General features: G+C 32.7%; 1 protein-coding gene and 1 long non-coding RNA gene across 2 annotated transcripts in view; both read right to left on the bottom strand.

Moving 5' to 3' along the window:
* LOC122523496 (Kv channel-interacting protein 4) overlaps window positions 1-13,239 on the bottom strand; it is a gene marked incomplete at its 5' end in the record, with an annotated part of 35,189 nt that extends 21,950 nt beyond the window's left edge. The window contains 3 exons of the mRNA XM_043645265.1: window positions 809-997; window positions 12,124-12,453; window positions 13,041-13,239. Coding sequence (XP_043501200.1) covers window positions 809-997; window positions 12,124-12,453; window positions 13,041-13,239 — 718 coding nt within the window. The remainder of the gene's footprint in view (window positions 1-808; window positions 998-12,123; window positions 12,454-13,040) is intronic.
* A 3,780-nt stretch (window positions 13,240-17,019) lies between these two features.
* On the bottom strand, window positions 17,020-18,675 carry LOC122523497. Its single transcript, XR_006305312.1, has 2 exons — window positions 18,613-18,675; window positions 17,020-17,319 (listed from the first exon to the last, which is right to left on the bottom strand). It is a non-coding gene; the product is annotated as an uncharacterized LOC122523497 (long non-coding RNA).
* Window positions 18,676-20,984: the final 2,309 nt, after the last annotated feature.

Raw genomic sequence — 20,984 nt, 5'->3', positions numbered from 1 at the left:
TTTCCCTTGCCCCGAGCACATTGCGATTATTCAGGCACGCGCTTTGAGAAACAACGCTTTTCCTTTCCCCTTTTGTAAATAATGCATAGTATCCGCTCGGAATGAAGACGGAGGAGAATCAACCCCGTTGGTGTCCCTTTTTCTATTTTTTTTTTTTTTTTTTCAATGAATTTCCTTTTAACAAAAAAGTTCCACTTGCTAAATGATCGACCCTAAACGAAATAATTTTTTTTTCTTAACTCTGTTAGAGTAAACCAAAGAATTTTCAATTGGTCGTGAAAGTCGTCAAAATGTTTCTCGTTTTATATTTTTTATTTTACCTTCTATCTTTTCATTCGACTTTCTGTAATAAATTTTATATATATATATGTATATGTATATAATAATTATATCTTATAATAGAATAATAAACACACACATCTATGCATATTATAAATAAATGATCAAATAATGCGTAGAAGACAATACGAAGAAGAATAGGAATTTATTAGACACTAATTGTAAGTAGAACTGATACGATGTTTGTTGAACCAAGTAATATACCGAATAACCGAATAATTATTTGTTATTGCTTGCAATTATAACATTGTTAAAATACTATAATTCAGTAGATAAATACGTTCAATCTTGAAATGAATATCCGATTAAATTAGTTTTTTAAGTAATAAACTCGTTACAAACTAATAGATATATACTTGTGATATCGATTTTACCTGACAAAGGCGATTAACTTTAAACTCGAGATAAGTAAAATGGAAGAAGCCGCCTTAAAAGGGAAAAAAGGCTCAACAAGATAACTACTACTCACCTCCTTGCGGAAAGAATTGCGAGTAGATGCACTTGAAAGTTTCCTCTCTGACGACTCCCGTGGGGCATTCGGCCTTGAAGCCACGATATATCCTCTTAAGCTCGGCCTCTGTGAATCTTGTTGCACGACAGAGACTTGCCAAAGAGTCCGGCCTATATCTTGGCGTTTGTTCCTCTTCGTATTCCGAGTCTGTGAACGTAAAAATAAAAAGAAACGTCTACGAAGTTTCTTTTTCTTTTTTTTATTCTTCTTCTACTTCTTCTTCTTGACGAATTTTTAACTCAGAGAGAGAATAGAAGATAGAATCTCAGAAAAAAGAAGGGATTGAGAAACGGATAAACAGTAAGAACGACAGAGAAAAGATCAAAGAAGAGTATCATCTACGAATATTTTTCTCTCTCTATCTCTTCTTCTTTGAAATTAACTTTATTTCTGAACACGAAATTTGTTATTTTCGCTTTTTTAATAACGTATTTTTAATGTGATTTGGTATATTTCAAATATTTTTTAATTACTTTTTGTTAACGTAAGGTGTAGGACTTATTTTTATCCTTTATTTCTTGACACGAAATTTGTTTCTCTCTCTCTCTCTCTCTCTCTCTCTCTCTCTCTCTTTCTCTCTCTCTCTGTTATAGTTGATTCTAAAACCAAACAGATAAGAAGATACTGTTGTGTAGCACGTAGAATTGTTTAATTAATTAATCACAGAGAGTTAGAGGTTAGCAGAGCAAAGGGAAAAGATGCCTTCAGACGTTTGCCGTAACATCTGCTTGTCCTTGTGATAAAATCGTGATTTCACGCGTTTACGGTCAAGTTACGACAAGCGTTGGATTAACAACGTTCATGCGTGGTACTCTAATGAGCCATGTGAAACGCGTTCGAATATAACATGCAGTAATGTCAGAGACGTGTGTTACATGGCGATACGAGTGTATATTTATATGTGTGCACGCGCATGTCTGTGTGAGAGAGAAAGAGAGATAGATAGACAATGATTAACGCGAATCTCACAGTTATATATCTAGGTCAGCCAATTTTACTTAATTTTATTTCTGACATGAGATGTATTATCCTTGTTTCTGTAATAACGTATTGTTAATGTAATTTAGTATATTTGAAATATTTTTACTTTATTTCTTATTATTTTTATTATTATTTTTTACTTTATTTCTTTACACGAAATTTATTATCTTTCTTTCTTTGTGTAATAACGTATTCTTAGTATATTTCAAATATTTGTCAATTACTTTACGTAAACGTAGGTGGCAGGCGTAACATTTAATTTAATTTTATTTTTGATACGTAATTTATATATTATCCTTTCGTTTCTGTAATTATATATTCTTGATATATATATATATATATATATATATATGTAATATAGTATATTTGAAATATTTTTCAATAACTTTACACAAACGTAGATATGGTAAGATGTATGAATATATTTGTTTAATACGCACCATTGAATTATTTTCTTTTGAAGAAGATCTTTGCTATTCTCTTATCGAAAAAGTAACAACGTTGAAAAGCTACACAGTCGATTTTACCAAAAAGAACAAACGACAATTCGTAAAAAAAAAGTTAGATGTCAGAAAAAGGAGAAGATTCTTTCTAGCCCTGCGCGTTTTATTTCCCTCGAGGCAGCCTTTTCTCCTCTTTCATCGAGAAGTTGAAACATTGAAGTTACTACGAACTGCTGATACGTTGGTATATACCTAAGTATATATACATATACATATATATATATACACCTTTGAAGATTCATATGAAAGGAGTGACACGTTCATTGATGCGAACAAAGAAAGATAACGGAGTTAACGAGGGAAAAAAAGGGAACGGAAAGAAAATGAAAATGTTTTTATTTTTCTTTCTTTTTTCCATTTCTTTTTCTTTTTCTTTTTTCAACAGTCTCCTCGGAATATACTTTTCATGCGATTATCATAATTCGGTTTTAAATCGAGACTCGTAATATCATCGTTCAAAGCTTTTGTTCCCTACTAATATATTTCTTTTATTTTTTGTCTTTTTTATTCTGTGCGAAGATACTAACCACGAATTTACAGACGACCGAGAGAGAGAGAGAGGAAGAAAGAGAATCTTTTGTTGGAAGTAGATGTTTCTCGTTTGCTCTTTTGAAATACCAAGCGAGTTTACGAGTTTACGAACTGAAGAGAGACTGTCACGCTTGATAGTTACGTTATTAAGAATGTCAAAAGTCCAAAGTATTCTGTGCTTTTGCTTTAAGAGAAACCTTAAATAGAAAGAGAAGAAAACTTCTTCCTCTTTTTCTAGATCATCATGAAAAAGTCTTCCGCTTAAGTATAAGAAATTCGTTGACTAGCTTTGGCTGTTTTCCTTCTTTCTCATTTTACTCATGTTCGTATTTCCTTTTCTTTACTTTTTACTTTTTGTTTTTTGAGCTTGCAACACATTGTCATTCTTAAGAGTATCACAATGTTATCTTTTATCTTTTCATTTAAAAAATAAAAAAAAATAAGAAATAAATCGATTGTCCGTGGATGGAGAAAAATGATAGGAAAGAAAGAAAACGAATTGTGAATGGTTGAAAATATTTGTCTTCATCTTTATCTAACCCCCACCCCCCACCGCCTGCATTGAATATCGCTTTTATCGATGTCCCCGATATTTACACGTTTATGAATAGAAAGACCAGATGTTACGGTGTTGACAGATGTGAGGTTTGAATACGCGCTCGAAATACTCGCGGGACTGGATTGAAATTACACCGTGAACCTAAACAACGACCGCGAGATTGAATTTCTAATTGAACTTGAAGTTTCCTAGAAAAGCACTGCGGTAGTTGAGTCCGTTAATTACTACTAACCCCCTACCCATCCCCAAGCCCACACCCTTTTTCCACCTATCCGATTCTTTGTTATCTCTTTCTATTTTCTCTTTTCTCTTCATCGTTTTCAAATCGCAGAATTCAGTTCGTTCGTTCGTTCGTTCGTTCCAATTTCCCTCGATTTTAGTATCGAAGTAAAACGAGCAAAAACTTTTGGACGATTTCAAAGGATTTGAAAAAAAAAACAAATAAAAAGTAAAGTAAAGAAGAAAAAAGATAAGAAAAGAAAAGTAAAGAATAGAAAAGTAAAGAAAAGTGAAGAAAATTCTCAAGAGTAGAATTAGAACGTTGGAAGATTGAAAATTTGAAGATACGTGTATTATTCATGTGTAGGTAGGAACGAATATCTTGGTGGTTTTTGAAGAATAAGAGTGGAAACGTGTTCGCATAAGGAAAACGTGTTTTGCATGCTCTCGTGACATATTTTTCTTTTATACGATGGGTATTTATTATGTACCATTATGTAAAAATAATAAAAACAAAAAAATACACGCGCGTGCAGTTTACACGTGGGGTAGAAGTGAAACCTTCAAAAAACTGAACTTGAAAATGAGACGAAGGTTTACATTTTATACAGACTCAACCAAGTTTTCAATTTTGAACAAATGACACGTGTGGCTTAAGTTAATTAAAGTATGAAATAAATGCTTTGGTTTGGATTTGATCAATATATTTTTGAAATACAGCCGTCAATTGCTGTTTTCGATTTTGTTGCCGATTCAATGCGACTGTTTCATATTTTTCAATTTAATTTGGTGGCAAGGAACTCCATCAAAGGGAGCGCTGTATCCGATGCAAAATTTGCATTAGAATCATTAGAATTTGCGATTGTAATCATTTTGAAGAATTCGCGATACTTCTGCTGGGATTTGATTCAATTCTCGTGGATGACCTATAGATGTAAATGTTTGTTCTCATTTCGGTGTCACTTTTTCGTTTCGTCGAGTTTCAAATCACAACGATACTAAGGAAGTCTTAACTTAGAAAAATAAAAATAGGGGGTGAGCGGATGAATATAAAATAATCGCAAAAGTCGAATCTTCTAATATTCCTTGTCAGTTATAGCGCGAAGCAGGAACTTATGTTAGCCAAGAAACACATGTATCAGAAACGTGTTACAGATCCTTTAACGTTTCATACTTTCGAAACGATGCTACATCATTTTTCTTGGCAATAAATAATCCATTTGAACGGAACGCGAACGTTTCCGTATCGATATTCGAGACAAACGACTGATACGAGGATTATTATTTTCCTTTTTTGATATCGAACGATTTTGAACGTTTTCATCGGTACTTGAACAAGATTCGTAGCGTACGCCAAATGTCTACTACTTTTCTAGATCTGATTTCAAGTAGTCACCCAGGGGTAATTCGAAATCGATATAATATTATGACATAAAACGCGTTTTACTTCTGTAACTATCTTTATTTTCTTTTTCTTTAATTATATTTTTTTTTTTTTCTAACAATATTTATTTCTTATTATCCGACCTTTTTTTGTAAATTTTGTGTTAACGAGTTTATCCCGTAAAATAAAATCAAATAAAATCAAATAAAAAATGACATATTATTATTTTTGATCGTTGTAGAAGTTAAAGGTGGGAAATAGCGAATGGTGTTACGTTAACGGGAAAAAAATGGCGTCCAGATTTGAGAGAGGGAAAAAGTAAATTCGAAGAGCAACCGAGCAGAAGGTAAAAACGTATATAGGTAGGTGGTAGGTAGAGACGAAAGAGATAAGATATAAAAATGCCGACTATGCTCATCTATATTCGAGACTCGTTCTTTCCTCTGAAGAAGATTCGAAAAAGGTCGACGGGTGTTCCCAATGGACGCGTCTTTTCTTCTCATCGTTGGACGAATGTTATCTACTATACTTTTTGTTTGTCTTATTTTATCCATTTTTCTGAGAGCTAACAAGGTAAAAGCTAAATATTCTTGTTAGAAAAAGAGAAAATTTCTATTAACAAGAAGAGGAAAATTTGACATAAATGTTTGGTAAAAATTGGATCGTTTATTTTGCAAGTGGTGTAAGTTCATTTTTGCAGCCTGTAAATATTTATTATTTTAATTAAATTAGCTTAATCAAATTACATATCGAAAAAATTAATAGAAACATTAGCTACAGACTTGACATCATAATTAATGAATATTTTTCAATTGACTACAATATTTATTTATTTATTTATTTAATTATATTTTATTGACCCTAGAGCCTAAGCTTCCCAAAGGCCATTAATTACAATGTAATAATATATATAAATGAAACAAAACAGAAAATAAATTTATTTAATCATTATTAAACTTATCATTGTAATTGTAACGCACTGAAAGTAGATAAAAGTATAATAGTTGTATAATAGTAATATCGGCTCAAAACATCAAAAATAATGTTAAAAATAAAAATTTATAATTAAATGCAAATCATAAATCATAAATCACGCTGAATGTCTCTATCAATGAAGTAAGTGTAATATCTTGATCGAAATTCTTTATAATCACTTAGAGCTACAATATCTTCCTTCCGGAAGAAATGCAAACCTTTAATAAACAGAAAATGTACTTGCACCACTAGTTTCAAAATAAACGGTCCAATTCGTACTATGACTTCGTGCAGATGATGTGGCATGCACGCGATGCATCTGTTTTGTCTGTGAGGAGTCTTTGTGAAAATGACGAGGGGTAGTTAAGTTAAATCCTAGTAAGGTCTGCTGAAAGGTCTCCTTGTTTTACCTTCCTATTACATATATTACAACGAAGACGACAAGATAGAACGAATTCAAAGATAAGAGAGTGTGCGACTGACGTCCTTTGATCTTACGAGATATATCTGAGCGTGCTGTGTTGTAGCTTTGTTTCCTTTAAAACATAGACATCCTTCTGTGGTGGTCTCATTGTTTTAAAAAAAACCGATTGGAAAGTGGTCCCTCCTCTTTTTGTTAAATCTTTAACGATCCTTTAAAATACAAAATTTTAATATCAAATATCTTTTGTCAAATTAATAATTACGTTCTCGAAGGTTGATTTAAGTGTTCATTTAAATGTTAAATAAATATGAATGATAATAATATCGTATGAATAAATTATTTCAAGACGAGCATCACAGAGATTATTTTTAATCGAAAATTATTTCGTTTTATTTCACGATCATACGTGTGATCGTTATTTTTCATCAAATATCTGTTAAATAAAATTACAAATTAACGTTTAAACTCTATATATATGATAAGAACAATATTCGCTGACAATTGAGAGAGATAAATATTTTATTTAATCTACTTATCACAATTTCGAATTATTCGTTGAGCTGGCATGCGTCGTTGTTCACACGTTTCTCCGTCCGATTAATATTGACTGTTATTACTTATTAGAGGATCGGCTGACCAATAAACGACTACAACTACTAGTTCAATCCAAGATAATCCTTATCGAGCAAGCTACGAAAGATAGATAGATAGAACATAGTTATATCTTCTTATCTTTAACTCGTGGACCGTGTTAAACCCTTATCAAGAATTATTTATCCGAAAAATTTATATCTTTCGGTATTAACGCCCGAATCTAACACGCCTCCTCAAATAAATTTCATATATATATAAACAACAAAATAAAAACAATTTAAATTAAATTTCGAGTTGTATTCTTTTGTTTCCTCGAATATAATAATATTGTTAAACAACACAAAATTTCTACCTATTTTTTTTCCCGTTTTCTTTCGCATCAATTTTTTCCACCCACACTTTTGGTCCTCTCGTTTTTGTTTTTTTATATATACCCCTTTACTGTTTCTTTTTTTTTCTTTCTTCTTTTTGTTTTTCAAACGTTACCTACCTCTCACTATTATCAAACCCGTCGCTCGGGACACATCGATAGGAATAGCCAGCGAAACGGTGAACACGACATAGAATATTTAACCAATCGTTGCCACGCCAGTGTGAATTAAATTTGCTCGACGATATCTTCTTTCTTTTTTTTTTCCGGAAATGGGACAATGACGATCAACGGTTATTCGTTCGTGTTTAGTGTGAATTTTATCATGTGTATCTACACACACACACACACACACATATACATACAACACATAACTACAAATGTGTGATACTGTATATCAGTTTCTATCTTCTCCTTTGATATATCGGACGCATGTGAAAACAAAAATGAAAAACGCGTGGAATTATTGTCAGCTTGTTTCGGCATGTGCAGCAATCTGCCATACTTTGTTTTCTCTCTCTCTCTCTCTCTCTCTCTTTCTCTTTCTCTCCCTCGTTCTCTCTCTTTCTCTCTCTCATTTGTACGAAAGCGTTAGCGGTTTAAAACGATGTCTCGCGTCGGACGCAGGTGCTTGGAAACGTTGTCGAAAAATCATTTGCTGTTCGTTCGTTCGTATGTATATATGTATGTATGTATGTATGTGTGTATGTATGCGAGCCGATGAATGCGATGATAATAGACTACGAATAATCGATCGCGTAATAATTAACCCAAGGAACAAGTTAGCCCTTTTGATCACGACCGAATAATATCGATCCAACTCATCTATCGATGTTAAACTCGAAAAATACGTTCCATTATTTCTATAATACTGTTTGAATATTTTCCTTTTTTTACAATTTTTTAACTACTACGAGTTTCGTTAAGTTTGAAAAGAAAATTTGATATTTTTTTTTTTAATATAATATATATTATTTATGTCAATTAGTTGTTTATCGCGTCCAACAATAAAATTATTAATAAAAGTGTCACAGGAAAATTGGAAGTTGGAGGATACCTAGACTATTAGACACAAATCTAGATTGAATCAGTATTGTTTTGATTACGTGTTTGAATATAACAGTTTTAGGATATAACGATGCGTAAATGTTAAGTATAGTTTATTTTTTAAAAATATAAGAATGTATGTCTTCGTAATAATATGTAAAAGACTCTGAACATCAACTAGGATCAACTAGGAATAAATTATATAACGAGAGTTCGATCCTTACAAATATTTGAATAATCGTAATGTTCGATCAATTTATTTTGTAAACGTAAAGACAAGGATGAAAAATTAAACGAACATTCGTTAGAAAGATTATTATTATTATTTTTGTTTTTGTTTATAAACCGAACGATATACGAGTTATGCGTATTTTTCTGCGTATCTGTGGACTATAATGACAAACAATGAAGGGAAGGAGAGGAGGAACAAGATTAAATTCCGGAAAACAACTCGAATTATTTTTTGAATAACACGTATATTCCTATGGTAATTTATTATTATATTATTTTATCGAATGTGCCTATACGTTATATAAATATCCAACGTGTAACAAATAATACGATAAATACCGCGTTATAGAAAATCGTTACATATTAATGACACGGCAAGTTTTGTTGTCAAGCATCTATATAATTATTATATAACGTTCCTTTATTATTTGATTGGTTTAACACCTGACTATTATATTATTCTCGCTAGAACAAATTACGTAGCGAATAATAATAATAATAAGCGATGCAAGAACCATTGATAATATAAAATATAAGTCATATATTTCTTGTTTCGAGATATTTAAAGGATTACATTTGAACATTAAATAATTCTATATAATATTGAAATAACAAACACTATCTAACGGTTCATTTTTGACAATATCGTGAAAATTATATTGAATTAATTTAGTTTAAAATAATGTGGTGTGAAATAACTAATAAACTGATTTTTTTTTAATTTTGACTTAGAACCACTTTCATAATTATGGGCACATATATCAAATTCGATTGACCCGATGAAAATCCAAAAATGGTCCGTGTTATTGGCATAAATGCGTTTGGATAAAACAATACAAGAAAAAAGAAGAAAAGAACAAAAAAAAACCACCACCAAAATCCTACACGTTCACGTGTAAACGTTTTCCGTTGAAATTAATTATGTGAAACGTGGAATAACACGTTTAATTGAACAAGTAGGAAGAATATCGTAGAAATAGAAAAGTACATTAAAAAAACTGGTGTGTGTACTTATGTTATTGTAAAACAAGTATAACCTCAATAACCTCAAAAATAACTTCAAGAAAAAAACAACAACATTCACATTGCACGATACGTTTCCAGTCTTTTATGCCACACTCCCGATATTTTTATAATTAATTACAGATTAACTATCACAATGATTACATATTATTATTATTATTATTATTATTATTATTATTATTATTATTATTATTATTATTATTATTACTTTTATTTTTACATAGAATATAGTTGATAAAGAAACCTGTTCCTCCCTCCCTGTTTGATGATCGATAATATTCGCTAATGTAAGCCGAGAGATTATTTTTCTTTTATTATTATATTTTTATTCATTTATTTATTTAATTTTATAAATATATATATAGCGTAACCTATATATAATATATATAGGTAAAAATGGGGAGGATTGGAAGTATGAGAAGATAAGCTACTAATTATTATTATTTAATTATTTAACAAAAAAGAAGTATAACTTCAAAAAATAATCGAGTAGAGAGTGAGAGAGAGAGAGAGAGAAAGAGAAAGAGAAAATGAATATAATTTACATGCTCCAATAATAATAATCGTTGAAACAGATGCACGAGAGAGATTCATTATGGAGCCGTTGTTTTCCGGCAGGGTGAACGTGCGCAACGTATGATGCGCTATCAGTTAGATAGAATATTTCTTTCATAAATCGTTGAGCTAAAACGTAATTTAGGGACGAAAACCGTCTGAACCGTTTATATGAATTTTCATGAAGCCCGGTTTGCGACTCAGAACTCTCCCGGACGTCAAAATAGAATATGCAGCAAACTTCTCCTTCCCTTTCTTTCTTTCCTTCTTTCTTTCTCTCTCTCTCTTTCTCTCTCTCTCTCTCTCTCTCATTTTGTTTCTTTATTTCTCTTTTTTATTCTCTAGAGCATTGCATCGAAAAGATTCTGTTTTCACGAACGCCGAGTGGAGCTAATATCAAATTTTATTTATCGTTCTTTTTACTTCAACGATCATTCGACATTACGGTTCAACATAAACCGGAAAAAAAATAAAAATCGAAAATGTTAAAAAGGATAAATAAAATCCAACATCAATTTCCGTTGGACTAAGAATCACTCTAACCGTTAGATATTGTACAGGGTGTCCCACATAACTCTAGTCACAATTTTTCCAGTATTCGCGATAACCTGACGAAAAAATACTTAAACAAAAGTTGATCTGTTTTTGATTAACTATACATTGCAATAAAAGAAAGTTCAAAACATTTTTTTTTTAAATGTTTTTTGAGGCTACCTTTATTTTTTTAAGTGGCACTTAGTATTTTTGACTTGACAGTATTATAGCCCATATTAATACGAATTTAACGATATAGTATTCTATGGCTTTTGGATGACATTGAAAGGAAAAAAAATAGTCAACCAAAAACAGATCAACTTTTGTTTAAAGTATTTTTTTGTCAGGTTATCGCAAGAACTTGAAAAATCGTGATTAGAGTTATGTGAGACACTCTATATATTCAAGGACATTTCTTAAAACTTACTTACTTTTATCGAATTCGATGATAATTTGGTTTTAGGAAAAGTTTGGAAGGTAGAAAAAAACGAGAACCGATCTTTAAACTCGTTTTCTACAGATCAGTAGAAAATAAACACGCGAAGGGAAAAATACGAAAACGTGACACGGTAAAGATCAGAGAATATTAATGTTTCGATGTAACACATGAGTAGCTTTACAGGGTTGACCAAACTGTTAAGAATTGACCCAAGAGACTTCGGAAGTTTCTCTTAGATGTGTTCTCTTTACCACACCACGAACGGATACTTAGTTTAGAGGAGTAGAGTTTTGCCACGGGAGACCTTATCATCAATTGGTGTTAAGATGTTATGTATCGAGAGTAGTTTAAGATAAGGAATAATTTACGTACCCGTTTTCCGAAACGTATCTCAACCAAACGTACAACTACAGAGTACCTTTCGATAATATTAAACTGAATCAAAAGTTCGTGCGTTCACTGTGTTGAAACTTTACTTTGAAACTGCGCATAATGGATTGTTTTTGTACAATTTTCTTTGGAAATATTAATAAAACAAAAACTCACGAACTTTTGGTTCATATTAATAATCCTAAGAGAGAGACAAAGAGAGAGATAGAAAGTTAAATATATATATATATTCCCATAAAATTACGAAAGTGGTCTAAGTTTAGATTTAAAAAAAACAATATAAGTTTATCAGCTATATTTAACATTACACATTATTTTAAACTAAATTAATTCAATGTAATTTTCACACGATATTGTTAAAAATGAACCACTATCTAATGTTTGTTATTTCAATATTAAACAGAATTCATTCAGTGTTCAACTGTAATCCTTTGAATATCTCGAAACAAGAGAAATATGATTTAGATCAGTTTCATAATTATGGGGACATATGGGTGAAAGATTGATATAATACCTAAAGCAAACTTGACACCAGTCCAAGCTTGTCGTACGTAATTGATCAGCCTCCTGTAAAGAGGCCTAGGTGGTCTTTTGATGGAGGTTCCTTCTTCCTCATCTCCGGTGCCTTCCGAATCCAAAGTTCCCGGTGGTGGTCCGACCCCAGTTAAGGTGCCAGCTTGATTCCTTTCTCCTAGAATGTGAACCACCTCCCGAAGTTCGGGCCCAACGGCCTGTAGTCCCGATAAATAATTCGCGGGGGCGACACCGGAACCAAGTAGGTTTGCGCCGCCCCCGCGACCCCTCCCGCGTCCACGACTTCCACGGCTCCAGGCGGGTGCGCTGCCTTTGATCAGATTAAGGTATTCCAAATTATTCTAAATTATTTTATACATTCGTCTTTAACATCATTAAATTCCTTGCAATATTTTCACGAGTCTGACTCGTGAGGAAAATTTTAGGCCAAACGTGAATATCACGAGCCGTACTCGTGGTCTTATTGTCAGTCGTAAGACATCGTGTTTAAAGTTCCGAAACTCTGGTTCTGCTGCTACAACGGCTTATTCCGAATTTCAGCGTAGTGTAAGGGGTTAATGTTGTAGGATTCGTGAAACAATTGAGTCGTAGGACTCTGATTGGACCGGGGACTCGAACACCACGGATTTTTAATTTACCAGGTGACTGTTTTTATCCATTTGAGTTGTCCAGGGCCCACCGTTCGTTCAATCCTCCTACCTCATTTTCATCGTTCTCTGTTCAATTCCAATTTGATTAATTTTCTTTTTTGAAAAACCCTGGTATAAAAGTTCCTTGGAAACTACGCGTTAAATCGAAATAATACAAATGATAATTGGTTGATAAATAATTAGGATATAAATGAATTGGGAGGAGATATGATGACGATGACGAATAGTTTTGAAAAATTAGATTTACCTTGACGTTTCTTGTAGGAGGGAAGACCGACGACAGGGCCGCAACCCCCCGCACTTCCTGCGACAGAGGAGCTGATGGTGGCAAGGCAGGGGGCACCCCGGCCGCCACCCGCACGACGTTCCAAGTCACGGCTCCTGCAACCAGCCCCGCCCCCGCCCCCGCCGCCACCGCCACCCCCGGCGGACAACACCACGACGAACCCAGGAGGACGTTTTCACCCTCTTTTTCGCGCGGAGCCCCCCCTTCTTCGAGAAAAGGGCGCCGCTAATTTTTTTCTTTCGAGTAGCACCCTTAAACCTCCTCCTCCTCTTGCCCTGAATATATTAAACAACATAGTTAACTAGGATTTTATATTTTCAGTTAATATTTATTAATTATTATAAAACTGATTTAATATATATATATACAATGTAAATAACATTTTATTAATTTAAGTGTGCAGAAACGTTGCTGTTGTTCCAGCAAAGATTTTAAGATTTTATTTTCAGTTTAATGAGTGGCTAGTAAATAATGTGCAGATCATCTGAGTAATTGGAGAAATGAAATCATCCTTGTTAATTTGCTCATTACCTAGCTAATCTGGTGATTAACTGATTTGCTCCGTTAACCTTTGGAATCTAGAGTTTAATAAATATTATAAATAACATTTTGATTATTTAAATGTACAGAAACGTTGCTGTTGTTCCAGCAAAAATCTTAAGATTTTATTTTCAGTTTAACGAGTGGTTAGTAAATAATGTGCAGAGTGCAGATTATCTGGGTAATTTGAGAAATGAAATCATCTTAATTAATCTGCACATTACTTAGATAATCTGTAGAATAACTGATTTCTGCACTTTAGCATTAACATAAAGACAAACGAGAAGTATTATTTAACGCACGCACATAGAACACGCATTAACTATGGTAGACTCGAAATGGGTAGGAACAATCGGCCAGCTAATCAAGGACTACAAGCTTGTCCCAGTGCGGCAAGCGTGTCACGAAGGCTTAACCGAGCAACCGCATAGCCCCAAGGACTAACAGGAAGTCCGAGGTGTACCACCACGGTGCTGGTGCATCCTCCTTTGTCCTTCGAGACAACGATAAAGCATCCTTTGTTGTTATCTCGTTGTCAAACTAGATATCAACTCGATCGTTGTTCGATTATGCTTCTTTTTATGGCAAACCAAAAGTTCGTGCATTTTTAAATGAATATTTCGTTTGCATATAAAATCATTTTTATTGATCTCAAACATATTGCATTTATCTGAAAGAACACAATGAACTCACGAACTTTTAGTTCACTCTAATATAAACGATCGTGTCAAATACTATACACCTAATTATGTTGTTTTAAACAATTTTGATTTAAGGGGGTATTTTGGTCTAGAAATTTGAAAAAAAACGATTTTTTTGTTTCATATTTTCAAAGCTTAACCCTTTAAGAATATGTCTTTAAGAGGATTTTTTAAAATTCAAATTATTTTCGAATATATAACTGTTTTAGCGACGCGGCATCCAAACCAGCTCGGCTGGAACAAATCGTGTTCCCTCGTAAAACCTTTTGTACCCTAATATATATGTTGAAATATAATAACCGAAGTTTACCTTAATGTACTTTGAAATAATCTTTCATATTTAGTGTTCAGTTAGATCCAGTTGCTAACAGTTGAATTCTAACCTTCAAACCACGTGGACGCATGTGCCTTGAGTGAAATTAAAATATTTTGAGTTATAATTTGAATTTTTTAAAGTAAAATGGATCGAAAACCCAAAAAGGAAAGTACTTCGCGTACGGATCGATCAAAAAAAAGTTGATTCCACGGGAATAGATTCACGACAGAGCAAGAAAGTAGTTTTACGAGTGCATCAACAGCAAAATTGAGTAAGTCAAGTGATGAAGAAGAGATTATTGAAAATAGTTACGGAAGAGAGAAACGCGGAAAATGCTTTTTTCGAAGTCGAGGAAGGTCCCATGTATGAAGCAAGAATGGCAGATTGAATAAATGTAAGTATAAAATATCATTTTATTACACTTTTTCTCGAAACTATTTTTTTGTTAATTCTTGTTAAGATTTCTCAAGTTCTACTGAACCGATTTACTTGAAATTTGGCGTGAGTCTTCTCTATACATTTATCTATCGTACTAATCATAGTTTAACACTAATTTTCAATTTTTACTATTTTTTAAAAATTCTGAAAAGTCAAAAAAAATGGTACAAAGATTAGTCATTTTTTTCAGGCAGCCGCAATTTAGCGAAAAGAAATTTTTTTCTCATCTTTTTTAGAATTAGTACTATAGCAGCGTTACTCCAGATTAATAATCTTTTTTATTTTTCATTTCAGATTACTAGGAGGGTTACAACGATCATTTGCGCACAATTTTTTGGGGATCCCCCACTTCTCATTAACTTATATCTTTCTCAATTTTTAATTTTTTCAATTCTTTTTTTTTTAATGTATTTTTTAAATATTAATAAATATCTTGTAAAAAAAAAAATAGATAGTAAAAATATTGTTTGTCTTTTTCTTATTGCACTTGAAAAGTATCTAAAATTCATGCCTCTAGACCAGAGTAACTGCATATTTTCAAGGACTAACTGGAAGTTCGAAGTTTATCGCCACAGTGAGTTTCCTTTATTTTTCGAGACAACCATAAAGCATCTTTCAGAAAGTAAAGGAAAGAGAGAGAGAGAGAGAGAGAGAGAGAAGAAAAAGAAGAGTAAATACATATGAAATATAATATACATTAAAAATGTAATTTGTGTCAAAGTAATCGAGGCTGAGAAAATGAAGATCGTGAAAGAGAGATTTTATTCGTTGTGCTCAACGGTGTTGAAACTTTCAAGAATCACAGACGGATACTCACTTTACCGTAGTCGTCATCATTTCGTTATTATTATTATTATTATTATTATTATTATTATTTTTACTCTCATCTGGACATCGTTGGAAGGAACGTTGAAAAGAAATAAATAATGAATCCTTTTGAACAGTACCCAACGTAGTTATAAATTATGTTTTGTCTAGTTTACTCTTATTATAGTTAGTCGAGCAAGATTTGTTATAACACGCGAAATTGTGCGTTAATTTGATCATTTTATTTTTACATTTATTATTAATCTGTTAAAATAGCATATGCAATGTTAATGTTATTAAAACCTTTGTTTCATTTATTGTAATATATTTGTATTTATTTGTAATTATTGTAATTATTGTATTTATTTGTTTACATTTATTGTAATATAAGAAACATCGTTGAATTGTAAATCAATATTCGCTTTTCATTGATCCGTATCATATGACTATGTATAACGATTGATCACTGTGTGCTATTGTCAGTGATATAAGTCAACGTTGTCGGAAACGTAATATCGGAGTTATTACGAAATTCTCTCTCTATCTCTCTCTCTCTCTCTCTTTCTCTTTCGTGCTCTTTCTTTTTCTCCTTTCTATTTTTTTCTCTCTTTCAATAAGTTTCGAAGAAGGAAAAAGTAGCAACTTGAGAATTTCGATTCTCCGAAAGTGGAAGCAGGTGGTCTCCAGACAGATAATAAATGTTTTATTGAGAAGCGAGTAAGATTTTGTGAAACTTCGTTTCGTGGCACGTAATACGACGTACGGAAATCTTAAACGAAGAAAACAAAAATTGAGAAATTTAAATAGAAGATTAAGGAAGAAAAGGGGTGGGTGGGTATTGAGGGATGGGAGAACACCGAGGTGGGTTCGATTAGGGTAATATCTATTTCAAGAAAGATAAATGAAGGGAGTCCGTGGTCGTCTATACAAACGTTGACCAAGATCGGAAGTAAAATCAGCGCCTTACGCGTTTTGGAACTGTGCCAGTCACTGTTGTACGTGACTAAATTTTCAGATTCATCCGACTCTGTCCTTTACCTCTTAAATTTTCCTTCAAAAAAAAAAAAAGAAGAATAGGAAATAAAAGACAGATACGGTAAATCGACTCGCCATACTTTCGTGTTTCTTCTTTTCCTTCTTTTTGTGAAAGGATTTTATCCACTTATAAGTTCCAATCGTAGGAAATATTCGTGCTTTTCGAATCATATGAACCATGTTTTACTCTTTGTCGGTACGTGATATTTCTCTCTCTCTCTCTCTATTTTTTTTTATTTATAACTTCTTCGGAAATTGAGAAAAAGAAAAATAATACTTTTCTTTCGTTTCTTTTTTTTTCTTTTCTAGCAAACTCCATTTATGTACTTATCCTCATCGTAGACGATTTTTATCATCGTTACTCGTCCGACCGCAAGAAGGGTTCAATTTCAAAACCCTTTCTCTGAAAAAAAAAACACACAGGACGATTGGCCGATAGTAAAAGAGAAAGATAGAAGTGAAGAATAATATTGGTAACTACTTTTCGTCTTACTTTCTTTCTTTCACTTATACTCATACTCACACTCTTCGTACAAGAATTGGATCGTTCATTTTGAAAGTGGTGTAAGTCTATTTAAAAAAAAAAATGATATGCCACTCTTAATTTGTTCTTAATTTAGTGTAAACTTTTTATTTATAACTTGTTAGTATTTAATATCTTAAAATATGCCAATGTTTTCAAATGAAAATTGAAGAATAAATGAAATTGCATAACGATTGATTAATGAAAGTAGTGTAAGTATATTTGCAGCTTGTAAATATACATTATTTTAGTTAAATTAGCATAATCAAATGACATATCGATAAATTAATAGAAACGTTTGCTAGGACTTGACACAATTAATGAATATTTTTCAATTGACTCCACCAATATGCAAACATTTCATTTTCTCGAAACAACAGAAAATCTACTTGCATCACCAATTTCAAAATATTACTATTTACTATTTTACGAGAAATAGAAGGAAGGAAGAAAGGGAGTGGGTATCTTTGAAGGGTAGAGAATGTTCATCCTTCGATGCTATCAGTTTTCCACCCTCTTCTTCTATCTTGATTGCTCAAACCGTCTCGATGGGTCACTTTTCTTTCCCTCGAAATCTTCGACTTTTTTTTATTGCTTTTCGACGCGCTATTCTCAATTTGATCCCCCGGACGAAGTGGATAGAAGAAAAGATAGAGAAAATAGAAGAAGAAAACTTTCGAGTGGAACAGGAAATACTACCGGGTACTTGGTAATTCGATAAGATCTCAAAAAAGAGATCTGAAGAGAGTGAAAGATAGGAGAAAGAAAAAGAAAAAAAAAAGAAATCAAAAGAAAAATCAAAGAGTTTCTCGCGAAACTTCCGAACGCGCTTAAATTTCGTACGGATATGAATTTTTGACTAGGAGGAGAGTAAGGATGTAACATTAAGGTTAAAGCCGACGTTAAGACGAATGATTTATGTGTGCATACATCAAGGAAATTTCAAACTGCTCGGGCCTTTTTTCGAGTACGAGGTCGACTAGAAAGAGGACAGGACACGTCAGGTTCAACAAATCTTAAGAAGCGTAGCATGTGTCAGCTAAACGTATACACGTTTACACACAACACACATACATAGTATCATATATATGTAGTACTACTGGAAAACGGGTGACACTACACACACACACACACATACACACATCCACACAGACTTTGTTCGAAAGTGCGGACCTATAATTTTCGAAACGGTGAGCGACATCGACCTCGAGGAACACGAAGATACCCACCACTGTTGGTTATGTAAGTAAAGTACATCACCTAGCCACCCCAAATGGCAACCTACACTTTTGGCTTCCCGTGCTGCGATTTACGTTGCAAAGACGTCACACCCGAGTGGTGAACGTTAATCTCGTTATATATGTACTATATATCTATGCATATATCGTGTACACTGTTGTTCTGTCGTATACGACAAAGCAAGTAGTCCTGGCTGCCGATTTCGGTGGCATAAATTAAATCAACCTCGAAGTGTACCTCTAAGTATAGGTACCTTCCAAGTGTACCACATATATGTCTCCTCTGTGTATTTTGTATTGTAGTTATGTGCATATTTATTTCTATGATTTGACCACTACACGCACGACCACATAATAATATATAATAATATATATATTAATAATATAATTTAATTAATATAATTAATATAATTAATATAATTAATAATTTAATATATATACAATATAATATTAATAATATATATATTATAGTATATATATATAGCATATATATATATTAGCCATCGAGAAAAATCTTCGTGTTCTTTTTTTCTCTCTCTTTCTTTCTCTTTTATTTTATTTTATTTTCTTTTTCCTAGACCACATTTACGATATTGTAGAATTTCTCCAACCCTTCTTATACTGGTTCATCTTATTTTTCTCTCCATTTGTATAGAAACACTCTTAACGAGTACTTTGTATGCCTATCACGTTCTTTGTTTATTTTCCTTTTTTTTTTTATTAAGACCCCTTCTAGGATTTTACGTAAATACCTAAATATCTTCCTTTTTCTATTTCGGTTAGGTTAGAACGGGCAAACAGAGAGTTCTAGATCGAAACCCGAGCAAATACGATTGTTCTTACATGGGAAGGAGAGAAACGACTTAAGACAATTCTAACTTCAAATCGGATTGGACGTGGTCGGTGGGATCGGATTGGTAGTTCGAAAAGCTTGCAAATGGTTCTATTGTTGCTATCCGTGTTCTCTCTGACCACTTCTATTTTAATGGAATAGCAGGTATTGTGCTACTGAAAGATTCGACCTCTAATGGAAATAATATTAATGAGCTTATTCGTTTGAATCATTCAAGCCTCTTTAAGATGATTTTTCAAGTTCGCGTTATTTTACAAAAATATACTTATCTATCTATCTATCTATCTTGATACATTGTTTCAATAAAAGTTAATTAATATTCGTTACTTCAATAAATAATTATTTAATTACAAGCAGCTCTTCTCCCGTTAGTTTATAGATATCGCTTGTTCACCCACTTTTCGTACAATAATTGGGTGGCAAGATAATTACATCGAATGCGTTTTGAAAAGAATAAGGATCCTGAGGGTTATCGATTATTTTCTTTATCGCTTGCTTGTTAAACTTATATTTGATTTAAAGAGTACACTCGTACACTTCTATTTCTCCCGCTCTATTTTTCTAATTTAAAAAGAAATTTCTATATCTCTTTTCTCTTTTATTTCTAAACCACCACTGTGTAATAATGTAAAAAAACAAAAGAAAAAAACAAAAACGAAATATACGTTGGAGGGAAAAAAACTGTTAAAAATTTGTGTGTTTTCATCCTAGGCAAGGTGAAAACTCGCGAAAAGAAAAGACGAATCTGGTTGCATGTTTCTTATTTTATAGTCCATAAATCGTGGATGTTAACTCCGTTGAGACTGTGAAGGGTAACACTACGTGAAAATTTAAGTATACTTGGGCTGTTTACACAAAGCCTGCATGCGAACTTTACTCGAACGGTGATTCACGCTTTTGTTTTCGTTGTCGAAAAATAAGAGTGTTGAAAAAAGAGAAAAAATAAAAAGGAAGAGAGAGAATAAAAATAGACAAGAAAATAGAATGTGCAACGAATAAGATAGAGAGTGATAGATAAAGAGAGTATATTCAGTAGAAATACGGTTTACGCGTTTATACCGGACGCCGTAGGAGATTAATTCATAGTTTCTCGGCTGGATCATTAAGGAAAATCGTTAACGGCTTTAACTGGGCCTTCCTTAGCTCCTGGTATCGTTGCCATCATCAGGAACACCAGCACTATTTTTTTTTGCATCTTTATATCATCTTTTATCCAGATGACCCCATTAACTACTCGACTCCACTAATTCTTTTTTGTCTCTCTCTTTCTTTTTTCTTTGCCAAAATTAGCATCAACTCGAAAAAAAAAATATTTAAACGTTTGTTTTTCTTCGAACAGATTTTTCATTCCTATGTAGAACGGATCGTTTCGTTTCGTTCCATTCCATTACATTCCATTCTATTCCGTTCAGTTCCGTTTTGTTCTGTTCTGTTCTGTTCTGTTCCGTTCTCTT

The sequence above is a fragment of the Polistes fuscatus genome, unplaced genomic scaffold (genome assembly GCF_010416935.1).
Source record: "Polistes fuscatus isolate 324 unplaced genomic scaffold, CU_Pfus_HIC Scaffold6, whole genome shotgun sequence".
Taxonomy (NCBI): Eukaryota; Metazoa; Arthropoda; class Insecta; order Hymenoptera; family Vespidae; genus Polistes; species Polistes fuscatus.
This window is presented reverse-complemented; position numbering and strand designations above follow the sequence as displayed.